We start from the raw sequence: 17,543 nt of genomic DNA, 5'->3' as shown, positions 1-17,543 counted from the left end.
TCGAAAAAAACACTAAAAAAGTTTTAAAAATCCTCCCATTTTCCGTTACTCGACTGTAAAAAATTTTGGAACATGTCATTTTATGGGAAATTTAATGTACTTTTCGAATCTACATTGTCCCAGAAGGGTCATTTTTTCATTTAGAACAAAATTTTTCATTTTAAAATTTCGTGTTTTTTCTAACTTTGCAGGGTTATTTTTTAGAGTGTTTTAATGTTCTACAAAGTTGTAGAGCAGACAATTACAAAAATTTTGATATATAGACATAAGGGGTTTGCTTATAAACATCACAAGTTATCGCGATTTTACGAAAAAAAGTTTTGAAAAAGTTACTTTTTGCGTTTCTCTTTGTTTCGTCGTCCGTGTCTGTCGCGGGTGACCATGAACGGCCATGATCGATGACGACCAACTTTTTCAAAACTTTTTTTCGTAAAATCGCGATAACTTGTGATTTTTATAAGCAAACCCCTTATGTCTATATATCAAAATTTTTGTAATTGTCTGCTCTACAACTTTGTAGAACATTAAAACACTCTAAAAAATAACCCTGCAAAGTTAGAAAAAACACGAAATTTTAAAATGAAAAATTTTGTACTAAATGAAAAAATGACCCTTCTGGGACAATGTAGATTCGAAAAGTACATTAAATTTCCCATAAAATGACATGTTCCAAAATTGTTTACAGTCGAGTAACGGAAAATGGGAGGATTTTTAAAACTTTTTTAGTGTTTTTTTCGATGAAAAATACGTTTTTTCGGAATTCTGAGTACGCCATCAAATCGGGCGTCTAATTTTACATAAAAGTCCCTTTGACACCAAATTTCTATCTCATCACCGTTTTAGGCTGCAAATTATTGAAAAACACCTCTTTTTTCACATGTTCAAAAATGGAAGGGGTCGTACCGCCCCTCCGTCACGAGATATCAAAAAACGGACCTCGGATTCGTGATCAGGGACAAAAGTTACCCCTTAGGACAAAGTTTCACGCAAATCGAAGAGGGGTCGGGGCAACTGCTGTGTGAGTTGGCGGAGAATTACCCATGTAAAATATTTAAAAACTTAAGGGTGCACAGCAACCAAGAAAGTTGTTGTCTTCTTATTCCAAAATTGTCAAACTTACAAACCCAATCCTGCAACAACCTGATTGTAAAAATGGCCAAATTTTGTTATAAATAACTTTGAAGACTTACTTATTTAAAAAATCATATCGATAGTTCCCGTAGTTTTGAAGATACTAAAATGTCTGTAACAAAAATCTTGGTGCAAAAGCTCTGGTTGATGTGTACCGTTTAAATATTTTTTTGAAAAAAAAATTGAACATGTTTACAAAAGCTGGTAATTTGTGTTTACAAAATATTTGAAAAATGGTTCGAATTGCAGTAAGTCTTCTTCAACTATACTAAAGGAAACCATGTACAAAATACCAAACCTGGGTGCTGAATAGTGGTTCGCAAAGCGGCCGCAATTTAGAACTGTCAAAGTGGAACCGATTTACTGTTCGCAAACTGCTCCCAAAAAGTAGCAAGTATTGTAATCGATCAATAATTTATTTTGTAAGAATTTAAAAAAAAATCTAGGGCGTCGAACCTAGATAAAATTTTCAAAAGGTCATATCTGCATAGGAAACCCATGACGGATAGGTTGTTCTGAAAATTTAATCTAGATTTGATGTATTCAAAGTCAATTAATCTTAGAAAGAGGGTTGAAATCGAGATTGGCATAACTCGTAGCATTTCAATAAGCGCTTTATCTCACTCAAAGCCTGTGTTTATGACGCATTTTGAAATGTTGCAACGAACTACACGTCGACGTCGACTCTCTGGTTGTCAATATCCAAGGGACCGTCGAGGAAGAGAATCATCAGTTTACAGAACGATGCAAAATGAAGACTCGATTGAAAATATGTTTTTCTTGGTACCCAGCTATAGAGCTTTATGACGTTTCGCGTACGCACACTAGCGCACCATCTGATTTTGCTGGCCGGACAAAATTTAACCTCAATCTTTTTCGTGTATGAACACGCAATACATGCGCACGTAGATAACTCTATGGGAGAGAATCATGGCAACGTCCAGCAAACAAAAACAAACTAATGTCAAACACCCTTCAAAGCTTCGTTTCGCAAAGAAAAATGTCTATGCAAGCCATGAGATAGTGACAATATTGACAACCGGAAGAGATTTTTAAAGCAAACAGAATCCAAGGAACCGTCGAGGAAGAGATCCTTCAAGCAAGAGAAAATATCGAGGAATAAAGTCAATCGAAGTATGCAGATTTAAGGGACTGAAGAATTCATCGAAAGATGGAGCAATATTGATATCGAGAAGATCGACAGCCAGAGAGTCGACTGTATCAATACCTATGGATGGCACCTGCGACAAAATATTGAATATTCTTACTCCGATATAATCACTGCGCTTCAAAGATTTATAATCTCGGGATATCAAATTGGTTGCTTTTATGATTCACTGAATTCCACCCACTTCTGACGCAATGTTTCGTCACGTGGAAAACAAAAAAAGTCCTCTTTTGACAACTCATCTTATAGGGGAAATATACCCTTTCTAATCAAACACTTATCTTCGTCGTATTGAGAGTCTGATGCTCGATTAAAGCTCCAAAAATACTATTTAGGCTATAAACTTACCAGCAACAGCACCGCCTCAAGTAAGCCGCGCAAATTAATGCCACTTACTGGACAAAAAGATCAAATTTAATGCACTTTTGATCATAATTTCTATTTTGCGAGACCATTTCTCACCATTTTTTTGGCACACACATCCACACGCAAGATGAGAGGTTAACTGCTTAACGAAAGTCGCCATCAATATCTTTTCACTTGCGCTAACGACTTCAAAGCGCTTAAGATATAAAATTGCTTCCAACTACCGGCAACATGTTTTTTTTGCACATTCTTTAGTCACTCACTTGAAAAATAATCCCGAAACATGTAAATAATTAGCAAGCACCATAAAAAAAACAAACGCGCTAAGTCTTCTGACGTTTCAATTTTGAATACCCATTCCAATCGAAGGCTGAAGAAAACCGAGCGAGGAGCGAAGGCAAGTAAAGAACAAAGGGTGGCCACCAACACCACCAACATGCTGGTGCAGCGCCTGTTGGTGTGAGCAAGTGCTGCCAGGAAACTTTCGCTATAAATGCTACTTTTCGTGAGTGTTCGCTTAAAATTTCATCAATTTTGGCAGCACTAAGCAGACCCAAAAGAGCGCTGGAAGAAAAAAAGAACTAAGCTGAAAATAGAAAAATGGGCGTGGCCCAATGCACTCGACTGATTAGAATGCATTTTTGAAATAAATATAAGGAATAGCATAACTTTCAATAAAAGTGAAAATAAACAGAAATGTTCACAAAAAGTTGCTCTACTCGTTGGTGTACTTGGTTTTAGTGAATTTAAAGGAACAATCCAGATTACCCAGCATCATTCAAACACGACCGCTTATTAGGCTTAAAATGGGCATTTTCCCCCTAGCCCACGAACAAAAAACGCGCGAAGCACTTAATTTTTAAGCAATAAGTCTAACTTCAAACATTCCAAAATGTTTCAAAACAAGTCACTTTAGCAGCAAAAATATGTCACGCTTGAGCTTGAACATAGCCTTCTACTTTATTTATGTTTACAGCTGTAGTGCAGTTGTATTATTGGGAAGCATTCGAAAATCACGTTACGCATTTTGTCTTTTCAGCACCCAGTACCAAACCAACTAATTAAGCTTAAAGCTGATTCCAGTGACTGTAAAAATGCAGGGATCAAGTCTCCCTAATTGCACTTTTTTTTAAACAATTGGTTGTAAAAATAGTTGTAGCGGCAAGCGTGGTTGCCTCTACCCAGTCGGCCTAGGTTCGATCTCAGAAGGTCCCGGTGGCAAATTTTGAGACGAGATTTGTCTGATCACGCCTTCCGTCGAACGGGGAAGTAAATGTTGTAGGAGTCATCTCCCTGGGTCCTGCCTCGGTGGAGTCGCTGGTAGGCAGTTGGACTATAACAATCCAAAGGTCGTCAGTTCGAATCCCGTGGTGGTTGGAAGCTTAGGTGTAAAAAGAGGTTTGCAATTGCCTTAACAATCAAGCCTTCGGACACCTAGTTTCGAGTAGGAATCTCGCAATCGAGAACGCCAAGGCAATGCTGTAGAGTGAATAATTTAGCTTTAGATTGTAAACATAGTATGACGATAAATTTAAAGTCAAATGCGTGAGGGTTTTGTAGTTGAAAAGTTTAACAAACAATTCAAGAGTTACGGAAATTGATTTTCGCATAACTGATCGACGCCACCAACATCATCAGCACAGCTGACAACATTTATCCAAACTGCGAACAAAGCTAAACTTCGTTTAACACGCCGCCATTAAAGCTCAATAAGCAAAACCTCAGTACCTAATGTGTGAGGCTCTGGGGGACTTTTCGATTACAATAAAATCAGAACGTTTTGGACAGTCAAAACTGACGCTTTGGCGTACATAATTAATTTCGTGATATCAAGCATTTTCCTGAGTTGCTTTTTCAAAAATAAACGGATAACGGTAACCGGTAACATGAACTCAAGAACATGAATTCCGGAGTTATGAAAATCCACTCTTTTGCACAACTTTCTAGAACACAGCTAAGGGATCAAGTGTACCCGGGAATCTAGTCTCCCACTCTCCTCTAAATTGGCGGATAACTACCGATATTTGTTTTTTTAAAGGCTAGTCTGCAGATCGGAAGGAAAGAAGTAAAGAAACAGCTTTACGAACAGCAGAACAAAGGAGAGGGAACGTTTTCTTGGGGCTTTTCTTCACCCTCTCTGACTTGCTTGCGCTGCCGCTGTTTCCCATTTGAAATTTTTCTTGACCGGTTTCTTCCGAAGTGCATACCTTACATAAGGCTGGTATGCTGATCGGAAGGAACGCAAAACTCCATATAAAAAAACGCCCAAGAAACGGTCAAGAAAAGGGTCACGAAAAGATTTTTCTTAAGCGGTACGCAGCTGAAAAGTAACAGAAACGGAAAGATTGCGTTTGACGTTTCTTCGCGCGGTGCTTGTTTGTAATATGTTTTGATGAAAAAATCAAAGAATTGTAATTTTCCATTTTGAATGCGACTGATAATTACAAACGTTTTAATAATTTTGTATTGGGTATAAAAATATTTAAAATTCCCGCCGAATCTTAAAAAGCAGAATATTGAAATTAAAAGGGCAGATTTAGTTTTTTTGGTCGAAATGGAGTTGTCTTAATAGATGTCGGCCATCGTGTCACCAACTATTTATTGCTAGTACCAAACAGCTACCTCTGGATTATGAGTCCCCTGCGCTGTCCGATTGATCCACACTCGCGGGTCCAAAATGAAGTAAATCGGAGTGAAATTAAACTTGACAATAATCATACAAATATCTATGTTTTTACTAAAAATACAATAATAATCTGAAATTTTGAAATCAAACCAAACAACAAATTCAAAAATATGAAAAACTAACATTTCAGAAATTTCAAATAACAATTTTTTTTAAATAATAAAGAAAATTTCAACAAAAATCTGAAATTTTGGAAATTGCAGGATTTAAGAATTTAAGAATTGAAGAATTAAAGAATTAAAGAATTTAAGAATTTATGAACTTAAGAATTTAAGAATTTAAGAATTTAAGAAATTAAGAATTTAAGAATTTAAGAATTTAAAAATTTAAGAATTTAAGAATTTAAGAATTTAAGAATTTAAGAATTTAAGAATTCAAGAAAAAATCATTTGTACCAGCCTTGTTTTATAATTTCCAAATTTACTAATTTCCTTGTTTCCGAATATCCTAATTTCCTAATTTACATATTTACAAATTTCTTAACTTCCTAACTTCCTAAACTCCTAATTTCCTAGTTTCCTAATTTCCTAACTTTCTAATTTCCTGATTTCCTAACTTCTTCATTTCCTCATTTCCAAATTTCCTAACTTCCTAACATCCTAATTTTGATTTCCTTATTTCATGATTACATAATTTTTGATTACCTTATTTCATAATTACATATTATTTTTAATTTTAGTTTTTCTAGTTTCAGAATTGAAGAATTTCTAATTTTTTGTTTTTTTTTTTTAAGAAATTTTCAATTATTGATTTCTTAATTTTGTTCATAATTGTTGTTAAAAGTTTTTGAATGAACATTTTGAATCTATTTAATTCGCAATTCGCAATTCGCAATTTTCAGTGTAAGAACGGGCCTTGACCGATCTTATGCACCAGGTTCCCGACGAACACGCACTGCCCTTACACCTACATCTCACCCTTGCTCTGAGTCAGTACGAGCAACACGCTAGAACACGCTTTGAGTGTTCGTGCCAGGCATGCACACCTTCTTTTCCGGTTACGCATTTTAACTCGGCCGGGGGTGGTACATTACGTAGGGTTTGATGTAAGTATAAGCGCCTAACCATTTATAGTGTGCCTATCAACTTTCATAAAGCAAAAACTGTTATATTTTTAGTTTGAATTCAAAAACTAATTGTTATTTACTGTGTATTGTTTTCTCCTGAAATCTTCTTTATTGTTGAGTCGTGTTTATCTGTTGCTATTTCTTTTGTCGCGGTGTTTTGTTACAATATTTTGGTCCTAAGCATTTTATAAAAGTTTTTCAAAAGTACAATAGTAATATTTGCGTTAATCCTTTAATCATTTCATAAATTGAGTCAGGGCTCGAACCTCACTTGCTTAAGAAAAAGGTGAAGTTTCAAAACAATGGACAGTGAAAGAAATATACTATGTAAAGAATCAATAGTAAAAGAAAGATAGTAATTTATGAAGAAGATAAAGAAATTAACAATAGTTAATAAATAGAGGTAACAAACATGCTTAGATTGTATTGAGGGCAATTTACAGGGAAGATGAGAAATTATTGAAATAGATAAATAAAGAAAAGGCACATGATAAACAAAATTGACATCTCTGCCAAATTAAGGGAAAGCAGACAGTTTGTTGCAGCAGCATCAATTAGTAAAATAGAGTGGAAAAGCGTTGAGAAATAAGAGAATCAAATAAGTAAAATCGAAATCAAATGGAGGATAATAAACCAAAGCCGTTTAAGAAAATCAGTGAAACAAAATAAACAGATGATAGATGGTAGCTGGAAATGGAAAGGAGAGAGGAAACCCCGTTCTGCAACGTTCAGGTACATCCACAGCAGTTGACTCAACATACTGCGAATCTAAACAATACCGTCTACAATCACAAATTACTTCCCTTTCCCACATTGACGCGCCCCTTTCTTCTAGCCGTCTCGACTCTGACCCTCGCTGGTCAAAGGTTTACGATCCGTTTCCACAGGCCACCAGCTAGGTCATCATGAAAACCAAGCCAACGTGGAGGTAAGAAAATAGGACACTTGCAAGGAACCAGAGCTATACTGTCCTGATCAAGAAAGATCTAACAGGACTACGGACGTAGTCAGTGACGCTCCTTCCAGGATGTTCCTCGCCTGAGCGTCAACTGAAGAGATATCATCAGAATCATTCGCACTTGGCCTGCATTTTGAATCTATTTAATTCTGATTTAATTTTAACTTTTGAATGTTTTAAATCTTTTTATTTTTTCCTCGAAAGAACCTCAAGCGCGCACACCGTCAATCGCGCTCATACCGAACTGTCAACTTTTCTTGGGGGGGTCACGAAAAGAACACGCAACATTTCTTGATCGCGTTCCTTCCGATCAGCATACCGTACTTTACGGAAAAAGGCGGAGAGAAAAAGTGCGGCGGGAGTGAAAATCGCTCGTTTCGATTTAGTGCCAGAACGGCAGTATTGCTATTTGTAGCATATTTTCCAGCTATTTTTGAAAAGTTTTTGCTTGTGTTACTTTTATGTTACGACAGCTCACGCTAAATTACAGTCAAGAGTTGATTTATAATTTTGATAAAACTTTATAATAAGACATTCAAATTAACGAAATCAAGAAAGACTTACCGGAAGTGATATTGAGCACTAGCAGATCAAATTGTTCCACAGCAAGTCTGTAAAAAAAATAAACAAACCCGTCATGAAACTTTCGGCACACAATAACAAAACGTGCAAACGTTGGACCATGAAAAATAATTTATTTTGTCATTTTGTTTTTACAACTAACTTACCTGCAATTCAATTGAATGTATTATTTACACACCAAAGTTGAGTCCCGAAGAAAAAAAAAACGATCATTCTGATATAAAACTTAACAAACATAACAGAGCTCTGTGTTCGAGTGTACTCATAGATTTAATCTATCTGGATTAGTTGGCTTGGTATTTTAGCAATTTTTCAAATTGTAAAGTACAAGTGCAGCGTGGAGTTTTTAACTGGTTCAATTCGCCTGCCTGCCTTTCTCTCTAGTTGTTGTTGCTGTTGTTGTTGGTGGGAGTAAAAACCGCGAATTATGTTCAATAATTGTTTTGGGTATCCTATTGCGGAGGAGGGTGGCAAAAAGTGTCGTTGTTGCGATTTGCTGGAGCTTATTTTGTGCTAACTTTGTCGTACGAATTCGGTGCCGCTGACCAAGCTGTGATAATTGACGTTCGATGTCGGTGCGGGTTGATGCGTGTTTGTGTATGTGTGAGTGTGATTTTGCGACATTTAATTTGAGTTTACTGCATCGATGGAGAAAGCTTTCTACGCGCGCTTTTAAAATTATGTTTCAGGCTAAAATCTTCATCAACGACCCGAGCAAAGCGAATTGTTTAAAAAAGCCTCGAAATACTGGAAAGAAATTGAAGGTGTTTGTTAGAATTTCGCTGTGTGTTTCAAGTTGGTAACATTCTTACGCTATTCTTCGATAATGGTTCAGCCATTCCTCCAGCATCTGGGCGACTAACAGTGGACGTTTATGCAGTTTTTGCTGGGCGACCAGGAGGCCTCCCTCGGTTTCGCACACTTCGAGCCATTGGCGCATGATGGATTCTTCGCGGCCAATCTAGAAAGCAATGAAATTGAAGTTCAGTTCAAGAGGACGACTCAAAACTCACCTCATTGCTATTCAAAAAGTGAATAGGCAGCAGCTTCAGCTCGCAGTCCATCAGCGGCAGGAAGGTAATGTCTTCCCGCTCGTCCCGGGCGGCATCGATCCGCGAGTACGGTTCCGTCGGCACGAGCGCACTAAAGTGGCCCCGCGTGTAACCGAGTGCGATCGGCGACGTTATGCAGAAGCTTTGCTCCCACAGCAGCGGCAGGTAGACGCCCTCGAAGCGCGCGTAGCCGATATCTTCGCCGCGGAAGCTCTTAACGCATTTGACACCGTAGACGATAATCGGCCGGCGGAGAATGTGAGCCAGGGCGAAAATGTGCAACTGCTCCAGCGACGAGCCGGGCTGACTAGCGAGCGAAAGCAGCGTGCCCCAGTCTTCCTCGAGTTGGGCTTCCGAAACGGTGTAGTGAAGCAGCGCTGCCTGGAAAATTTCGTTCTCCTTCCAGCGGGGGTAGAAGCTGTTGGAGGGAAGGGATTGTTTAGTTAGACCTCTGAACAGTTTGAGTCTGTTTCGTACTTACTAGTGGTCACACTGATGCAGGCTGTCGGCGAGCGCCCTTCGCAGTGTGTTATCACGATCGAAAACGCCCCACGTGGCCTGCATGGCCGAGTCGAGCAGACAATCTCCGGCGCTCCGGTTCCACAGCACCATCAGCCGAGAGCCGAGCCGTTCGGTGATTTCCAGGGACCAGTTGAGCGCCGGCGGTGGTATTTCGAGCTGTTTTTGTGCATCCCGATCGAGCAGTTCTTCGTAGAGCTGTTCCTGCAGTGCCAGTGGCAGTTCTTCGATGTCGGCCGGCAGCGAGAAGGTCGCGTGTTCGTTCACGTACTGGCAACTGAAGGAAGCTTTCCGGATCCGTAACAGCACGGCAAAGTGGCGCCGGATGTCGCTGGCCAGATCTGGTGCCACGTACGACGGTACCCGCTTAATGCCAGGTCCGGAGCCGGAAATTTGCGTAAGCAGCAGTGGTAACATTTCGTCGCGGTGAAACCGTATCGCCAGATGGATCAAAGTGTGACCCACGTCGAACGCTATATCGTTGTTGTTCAGCAGATTGACCTCCGCCGGCGTGAGCATTCGACTGGGTTCGCCGCCGCACGCCAAAAAGGCCTCCACGGCGCCGACGTTGTTCTCCGCAATTCCAATGCACGCATTCAGCCACTGCCAATCGGGTTGCCGCCTCAACTGGCGCATGTAACGCTCCTGCTGGTAAACGTCCATATTGTTGGCTGGTTCCTGCTCGCGAGCCATCTGTTGATTTCGCTTGTTGTTTAGCACAATGTTGCTCGCGACGTTATCCTCGTGCTCGGGAGAGTGCTTGGCAGACGCCTGACTGTTCCGGCCACTGTTGGTCTCACGCGGATGGAGACACATTGAACACTTGATCGATTTGGGCCAGTTTTCATAAGTACACACCGAGCAGAACCATTTTCCACCGCTGGCCGACGACGACCGGGTGCACGTGCCCACCGGAGAGGACGATCCCTTAGCACCGCCACCGCTGGGATCACACTCTTTGGCAGTTTCCGCCTGGCGGTTCGTGGGCGAATTGTTCCTCCGTCGGCCATCTTCCGAAGGTGGCCTCGAGAACCGATCCCCCGAATCGCCGTCCACCGAATTGCGACGAATGTTGAGAGCGTTCATCTGATCGCTCAAACTTTCGTACTGAGATATCACTCCACCCTTTGCCGTCGATGGCCCAAACAGGTCCACATCCTCCCGCCGCTTGCCGTTACACTGCGAACAACGCTTCGCTTCGGGCAGATTCAGGTAAGTACAACCTCCGCAGCACCACTTTTGCTCCTCCTCGTCGTCATCGCCGTGCTCGTCCACCGGAAACCGCGTCGATGGTCCGCTGGCGAGGTTCACCGTAGATCGTTTCTTTGTGCTGAGCTGCTGCGTTGGACTTAGGCTGTAAGAAAAACCAAAAAATTACTAATTTCAAGAAAGTCGAACATCTCGCAACACAACTTACCGAAAAATGTCCTCGTTCAGCAGTGGCTTCTGTCCCTTGCACATGGTGCACTTCAGGGACTGGGGAAAGTTTTCGTAGGTGCAGTACTCGCAGGACCACTTCTGTAGCTGGGTCTGCGGTGCACCATCCGTAGGCAAGGGTCGCTCGTTCCGTCTGTTGGTTTCGTCATCCTGTTGTGGCTTCGGCTCTTTAGACGAGGACGACTGATCCGACATAGCCACTCAGTATCAGTGCCGCTGCTGTTCTCTTCTGTTGATTATTTAACATAAAACCGCAGCACCAGCACAACCGAAACCATCAACAGAGAGAAATGATTTTGTTTGGCAATCCTCTATCCTGAGTAAAAGAGAGAAAAAAAAAGCAATAAAAAATTTAGAAATTGTTTTGCAATCGCACCATCAACAAACACTAAAAATAGTCCAACAAAAGCAAAACAAAATAGGAAATCCTGCAAAGCTCACCCCAAAATCGCCAAATTATCCGAATGTTTGCCAAATTCCTCGCAAAGATAGTCCAATCCTCCCACCAAAAAAGAAGGAAATACAAAATTTCAGCTTCCTCTTCTAGGTCACTCGCGAACTTTCAAAAAAAAAAAACACCCCACACTAGATTCTCCCGACGCGCCTGGCCGCCAGTGTCCGTGTTTTCAGCACCGCAATCGGAGTCCGAACCGTAGCTTAATCGTCCGGAAATTAAGCATAATCGAGGTTCGCGCGGACCAGTCCAAATAATTCGCCACCACTCAAATCACCATCTTGATGCCAGGCTCGAACTTTTTTTTTCGCGAGAAAACACACAAAATTTTCCTCGTTTGACAGATTTACGTAAGTTTAGTACAGCAACACACGCACGCACACACTTGCGCAACGCGAGGCGGGTTTAGTACAAAAGGCAGGGTAGATGTACCTTTATTTGACTAAAATTTTAAAATTAAATACAGAGCAGATTCGTTAATTCGAATGACCGCTAATTCATTCGAACGTATTCCAATTGAAAAGCTCTAAGCCACCAAAACCAAACTTATATTTATAATTGGGTCCTAAAGCACTATTCCAATTGTTATTTACAGCGACCAAAAAGACGCTTAAAACCCATTTATGATCACTTTTTTTTATTTTGATACAAACAAAATAAATTGGCAAGGCAACATTTTACAATAGATAAACTATGGTCCATTTAGAATGAGCTGTCAAGCTGACAAATTGTTTTAAAACTCCATTTCAAACCCTTTGTAGCCGTACAAAGCGTCATTATATTCATAAAAATAATCTTAATTGTTGTGAACAATAATATCAGCAATCTAGTCAGCAATTTAAGCTTAATTTTAGGACCCAGAACAACCCCATTGTTTGACGATTTCCGAGCACGTGGTTTCTTGCTTTTAGCGGTGTATGCACTTCGGAAGGAATCGGTCAAGAAAAATTTCAAATGGGCAACAGCGGCAGCGAAAGCAAGCCAGAGAGGGTGAATAAAATCCCCAAGAAAACGCTCCCTCTCCTTTGTTCTGCTGTTCGTAAACATACATACCACGGACGAATACATACCATATAAACCATTAAAAATTATCTAATTGGGTACTAAAGCCCTATGTCAATTTTTATGTACAACGGTAAAAAGCATTTTTCGAGACGAGATTTGCCTGACCACGCCTTCTATCGGATGGGGAAGTAAAACGTCGGTCTATTTGCGTAAAAGAGGTTTTGAGTGACTCACCACACATAACCTTCGAATGCCTAGAAATGAGTAGAAACTTGCAACAGAGCCCACAAAAGACCCGGGGGTCGTTAAAGTGGATTGCTTTGCTTTTTTTTGTAAAAAAAACACGATTAAAAACCATTTCTGATCACTTTTTTTCATTTTAATGCAAATAATTTTTTTTACGAGACAACATTTTTACGATGGATTAGCTATGGTCCCCTTGGAACGAGCTGTCAAGTAGGAGCTTTTCTGTCAAGAAGGACCGCGAGGTTAATTTTTCAAAATTGATTTAAAAATCCATTTCAAACTCTTTGTGGTCGTACAAATGGTCATTGTACTCAGAAAAATAAGCTTTTCGCTGTAAACAATAATATCAGCAATCTAAGCTTCATTTTAGGACCCAAATGATTTTGGAGACCCCAAACTTTTTGCTTCCACAGTCGTTTTTGTAGGTCAGTGTTATGTCTAAAACAAGGAAGTTTTCACAAATCAAATTTCATTTCAATAATCTTTCATGAAACCATTTATTCATTCATCAAAACGATTCTTTATATTATTTCACTGCTTGCACGCTCGAAACTTGTCCTTATCTTATCACTTATTTGCCACAAAAATATCATGTGACTTCATGTGAGCTCGGAGAGAAGCCTTCAATGAAAACGCCTTTGAACAAATATTACAAACATGATTTTTCTCCTGTGTATGAACTAAGGTATGAGTCACAAGATGTGATTTCTGCCTAAAGCATTTATGGCACTCTTGGCACTCATAGGATCTTGTATTGGTATGAGTTAGTTCATGTTTCCTCAGTTGCGTGCTTGTGCGGAATTTCTTGGAGCACGTCACGCAGTTATAAGGCCGTTCATCCGTGTGCCAACGTTCGTGCACAACGTGACAGGAAATGTTGTTGGAAATTTTCCCGCAAAACGAACAGATATATTTCTTTTTGCTCGGCTTATATTTCTTCACCAGCTTTGGATCCCGCTCTTCCGGCGGCAGATGCAACTGTTCATGGTGAATCAAGCTGCGCTTCCACTTGAACGTCGACGGACACTTGGAACACGGATAGCGCTCGTCCGCGTGAACTGTTTGATGCGATCGTAGCCCGTACTTTTCCGCGAATGCTTCGCCACAAATTTTGCACAGATAATCTCTTCGTTTTTCATGCACTGCCGAAATATGACGTTGATAAGCACTTTGGCATTTGAACTCTAGCGAACATTTGTCACAACCAAATTTCTTTGGCGCTTCGGTTAATTTGCGAGGTTGTTCATGTTTGGTTTTTACATGCGCTCGGTACTGTTGGAATGTAGAGAGCACTTTACCGCAAGTTTCACAAGTAAATACCTCCGAGTCCTTTTCACCGGTGTCACTGGCTTCTTGCTCTTCGTGAAAACTGCTTGGGTCGTCAAGCAAATCTGTGTCCGATTTTGGCAGAAGCTCACTGATGGGAGCGTCCGAATCTATGTCTTCCTCGAAAGTGGCGGTTTTGTCCTCTTTGATGTCGCCGTCTTCTGCGAACGGTTCTGATTTGAGACTCAGAAGCTTGCGGAAGTTGGAATCGGCACATTCACAGCGTACGCGAAAAGCATAAGCTGCCTCCAAATCGTTGCGACAGGTGCTGCAAAGATGCTGCGGAAGACCATCGTTCTGGGAAATCTGAAAGATTTAATTTAAGTTTTAGCAATTTTATTCTGACAATTTGAACTTGATGTCAGGACGAATTTGCTAACGAAGGTTTTATCAAGACTAATAGGGACCTAAAGCCCTATGTAAATTTTTATGTACAGCGGTAAAAATACACGATTAAAAACCATTTCTGATCATATTTTTTTAATTACAATGCAAACAAAATATTGACAAGACAACACTTTTTCGATAGATCAACTATAGTCCCCTTGAAACGAGCTGTCAAGTAAGACCTTTTCTGTCAAGAAAAGCCGCGATGTTATTTTTTTAAATTGATTTAAAAATCCATTTCAAAACCTTTGCGGTCGTACAAAGGGTCATTGTATTCAGAAAAATAAACTTTATCGTTGTGAACAATAAAATCTCAAATTTAAGCTAAATTCGTAGAAAGTGGCTAGGTTGCATATAAGACACCTCACCCTACCTATGCAAAAGTGAACTCACCTGGACTGAAGCACAACAAACCATTTTCGCGGCAAGATCGCTTTCGATATCAGAACTGAAAAGCGGCTGCAAATCTTCCGGGGCTTCACAAACGCGACAAATTAGCAAATTCCGCGCAAATGGTTCTGGTGTAACTTGATTCATGTTTTTGAATTATGGAAATTGTACACGGAAAACCGGCATTAGTCTTTAAAGACTTATTTTTAGCCTTTTTTGAAGTTCGGTCAGTGTTGTCAGAAAAAGGCCTAAAAATTAGTCTTTTTTTGGGCCTAAATTTTAGGCTTTTTTTTAGAACTTAGTGCAAAACTTAGAAAAAGACTAAATTTAAGGCTTTTCTGTACTATAAACTTTGGTTCACGATTTGACATGTCAAATCAGATTTTTTTTGATCCAGGTCGGTTGTTGTTGGTGCTTGTTGGAGTGCGGGAGGATTTCGACCAGGTTGGCCAGGTGCAAGGTAAGTTGTGGTGCCTTATCTGCCGGAAGAACCGGTCAAAGTGAACGAGCTAGCGGATAAGTGTTTCCGCGGTGGATAGCGGTCCACCAGTAAAGGAGGGAGAGGAGGCGGATTAAAAGCCGGGTGTTGAATTCAACTCCCGGCGGCAGTGGCGCATCGTGGTGTCGCCTGCTGGAGGAGGTGAATTTTGAGTGCGGTAAGAGACGGCGGAACATTTCGGAATCAATCCGCCGGAGATTGAAAAAAAAACAAAGTGGTAGTTCAAAAGGACAAGGGAAGTGGGAGAGCACAAGCGTCAGAAGTGGTTACGGTGATGGTGGAGGTAGTGGTGTGTGAATGTGTTGTGCGAATTCTGTGTGAATGTGTTGTGCTGAATTCTAAAATTCAAAAATTCAAAAATTCAAAAATTCAAAAATTCAAAAATTTAAAAATTCAAAAATTCAAAAATTCAAAAATTCAAAAATTCAAAAATTCAAAAATTCGAAAATTCAAAAATTCAAAAAATCAAAACTTCAAAAATTCTTCAAAAATTCAAAAATTCAAAAATTCAAAAATTCAAAAATTCAAAAATTCAAAAATTCAAAAATTCAAAAATTCTTAAATTCTTAAATTCTTAAATTCTTAAATTCTTAAATTCTTAAATTCTCAAATTCTTAAATTCTTAAATTCTTAAATTCTTAAATTCTTAAATTCTTAAATTCTTAAATTCTTAAATTCTTAAATTCTTAAATTCTTAAATTCTTAAATTCTTAAATTCTTAAATTCTTAAATTCTTAAATTCTTAAATTCTTAAATTCTTAAATTCTTAAATTCTTAAATTCTTAAATTCTTAAATTCTTAAATTCTTAAATTCTTAAATTCTTAAATTCTTAAATTCTTAAATTCTTAAATTCTTAAATTCTTAAATTCTTAAATTCTTAAAGTCAGATCTTCGAAAAATTGAACTTGTCAAACTACGCCAATCCAGTTCTGAGCTAAACTCCTAAATGAAATAACCTAATTTTTAAATAACTATCAAACTCTCATGGTGAGACTGGCAACACTGCCCGGACGTGGTCTTGCTGGAAGTCGCGCTCGATTCTTTTCGTTTTTTTTACCGTTTATATTCGGGTTTTCGGATCAAAAAGTGTTTTCATTGCCGAAAAAGTGTTCCGTCCATTCGGGAAAGATGGAGTTTTTGCTGAATTCCGTCAGATAAGTGCATTATTCAGTGAATTTGTTTTGGTTCTTGGAATGGCGTCGCTGAGCTCTGAAACATCTTTTCGATGCATTTCAGTTGTATTAGTGTACGCCACAGCGGTGGGAAGCTTTTGGTTCATCTATAGAGCTTTATGACGTTTCGCGTACGCACACTAGCGCACCATTTGATTTTGCTGGTCGGACAAAATTTAACCTCAATCTTTTTCGTGTACGTACACGCAATACATGCACACGTAGATAACTCTATGTGTGTATTGGTTTGTCGATGACGGGACGCGACGAGAGAGAGAGAGAGAGGTGTTGATGTTGTTGTAGCGGCTGGGCGAGCGGGAGAAGTGCTTTTTGTGAAGAAGAGTGTACAGGGTGGTTGTGAAATACACGCGCGCTCTGTTGACTCTGGATGTGCGGGGAGGAGAAGGGGCGAGTGAAGTGAAATGAGAGAGAAAGCTTGGCGGTGTGGCCTTTTTTGCCGAAATTGTGTTGAAAGCGCTCCCCGCTTTAGCTTTAGAGAGAGAGGAGCTTGGTGTTGGTGCTCATTATCTGCTGTCATCATGCCGCGCTGTGTCGTCATCGTCATCATCGTCATCCGTCTCTGGCAGAGTGTGAAGGCGGTCGAACCAACAGGGCCGATGTATTGGTGTGACATTCTCGGTGAGTTCGCTCCATGTTGAGCACACACTTAGGTATCTGATGCACAACGATCAGACCCAGTCAGTTCATTTCGAGTTCTGAAACGGAATCTGATTAGGTTCCGTTTCAGAATTCGTATTGAATTGACAGAGATCTCCTATGTGTGAATGTCGTTGAAAGAAGGGATTGGGATTTCAAAGCTCGATGTCACCTATTCAGCAATTTGTTTATTTTGATTATTTCGTTCGAAAAAAAATTTGAGGACTTTCCATTATATTCGATATGTATATTATATGTATATTTAATATGCTGATTAAACCCATTACCCATAAAAAAATAACTAATTATAATTTTTGAATCGGTCGTATTAATTCAACTTATAACTCTTACATTTAAATAAAATAAATAAATAAATAAATAAATAATTAATATTTACTCTGCATCGCTGTAAGAGTTTAAAATCAAGATTCCAACTATGCG

General features: G+C 39.6%; 2 protein-coding genes across 2 annotated transcripts; both read right to left on the bottom strand.

The window, feature by feature from the left end:
* Positions 1-8,046: 8,046 nt before the first annotated feature.
* Positions 8,047-11,743, bottom strand: LOC120421162 (ubiquitin thioesterase trabid). The gene is made up of 6 exons (XM_039584359.2): positions 11,407-11,743; positions 10,946-11,281; positions 9,491-10,882; positions 8,971-9,427; positions 8,770-8,918; positions 8,047-8,704 (listed from the first exon to the last, which is right to left on the bottom strand). The coding sequence occupies exons 2-6, from the start codon at positions 11,158-11,160 to the stop codon at positions 8,686-8,688; spliced, it is 2,232 nt and encodes a 743-aa protein (XP_039440293.1). The 5' UTR covers positions 11,161-11,281; positions 11,407-11,743; the 3' UTR covers positions 8,047-8,685.
* Positions 11,744-13,184: 1,441 nt separating this feature from the next.
* On the bottom strand, positions 13,185-15,503 carry LOC120421221 (zinc finger and SCAN domain-containing protein 20-like). Its single transcript, XM_039584426.2, has 2 exons — positions 14,777-15,503; positions 13,185-14,302 (listed from the first exon to the last, which is right to left on the bottom strand). Exons 1-2 carry the CDS (start codon positions 14,918-14,920, stop codon positions 13,238-13,240), a joined length of 1,209 nt encoding a protein of 402 aa, XP_039440360.1. The 5' UTR covers positions 14,921-15,503; the 3' UTR covers positions 13,185-13,237.
* Positions 15,504-17,543: the final 2,040 nt, after the last annotated feature.

The sequence above is a fragment of the Culex pipiens genome, chromosome 3, assembly GCF_016801865.2.
Source record: "Culex pipiens pallens isolate TS chromosome 3, TS_CPP_V2, whole genome shotgun sequence".
Taxonomy (NCBI): domain Eukaryota; kingdom Metazoa; phylum Arthropoda; class Insecta; order Diptera; family Culicidae; genus Culex; species Culex pipiens.
The sequence above is the reverse complement of the archived record's forward strand: the minus strand, read 5'-3'. Positions and strand labels throughout refer to the sequence as shown.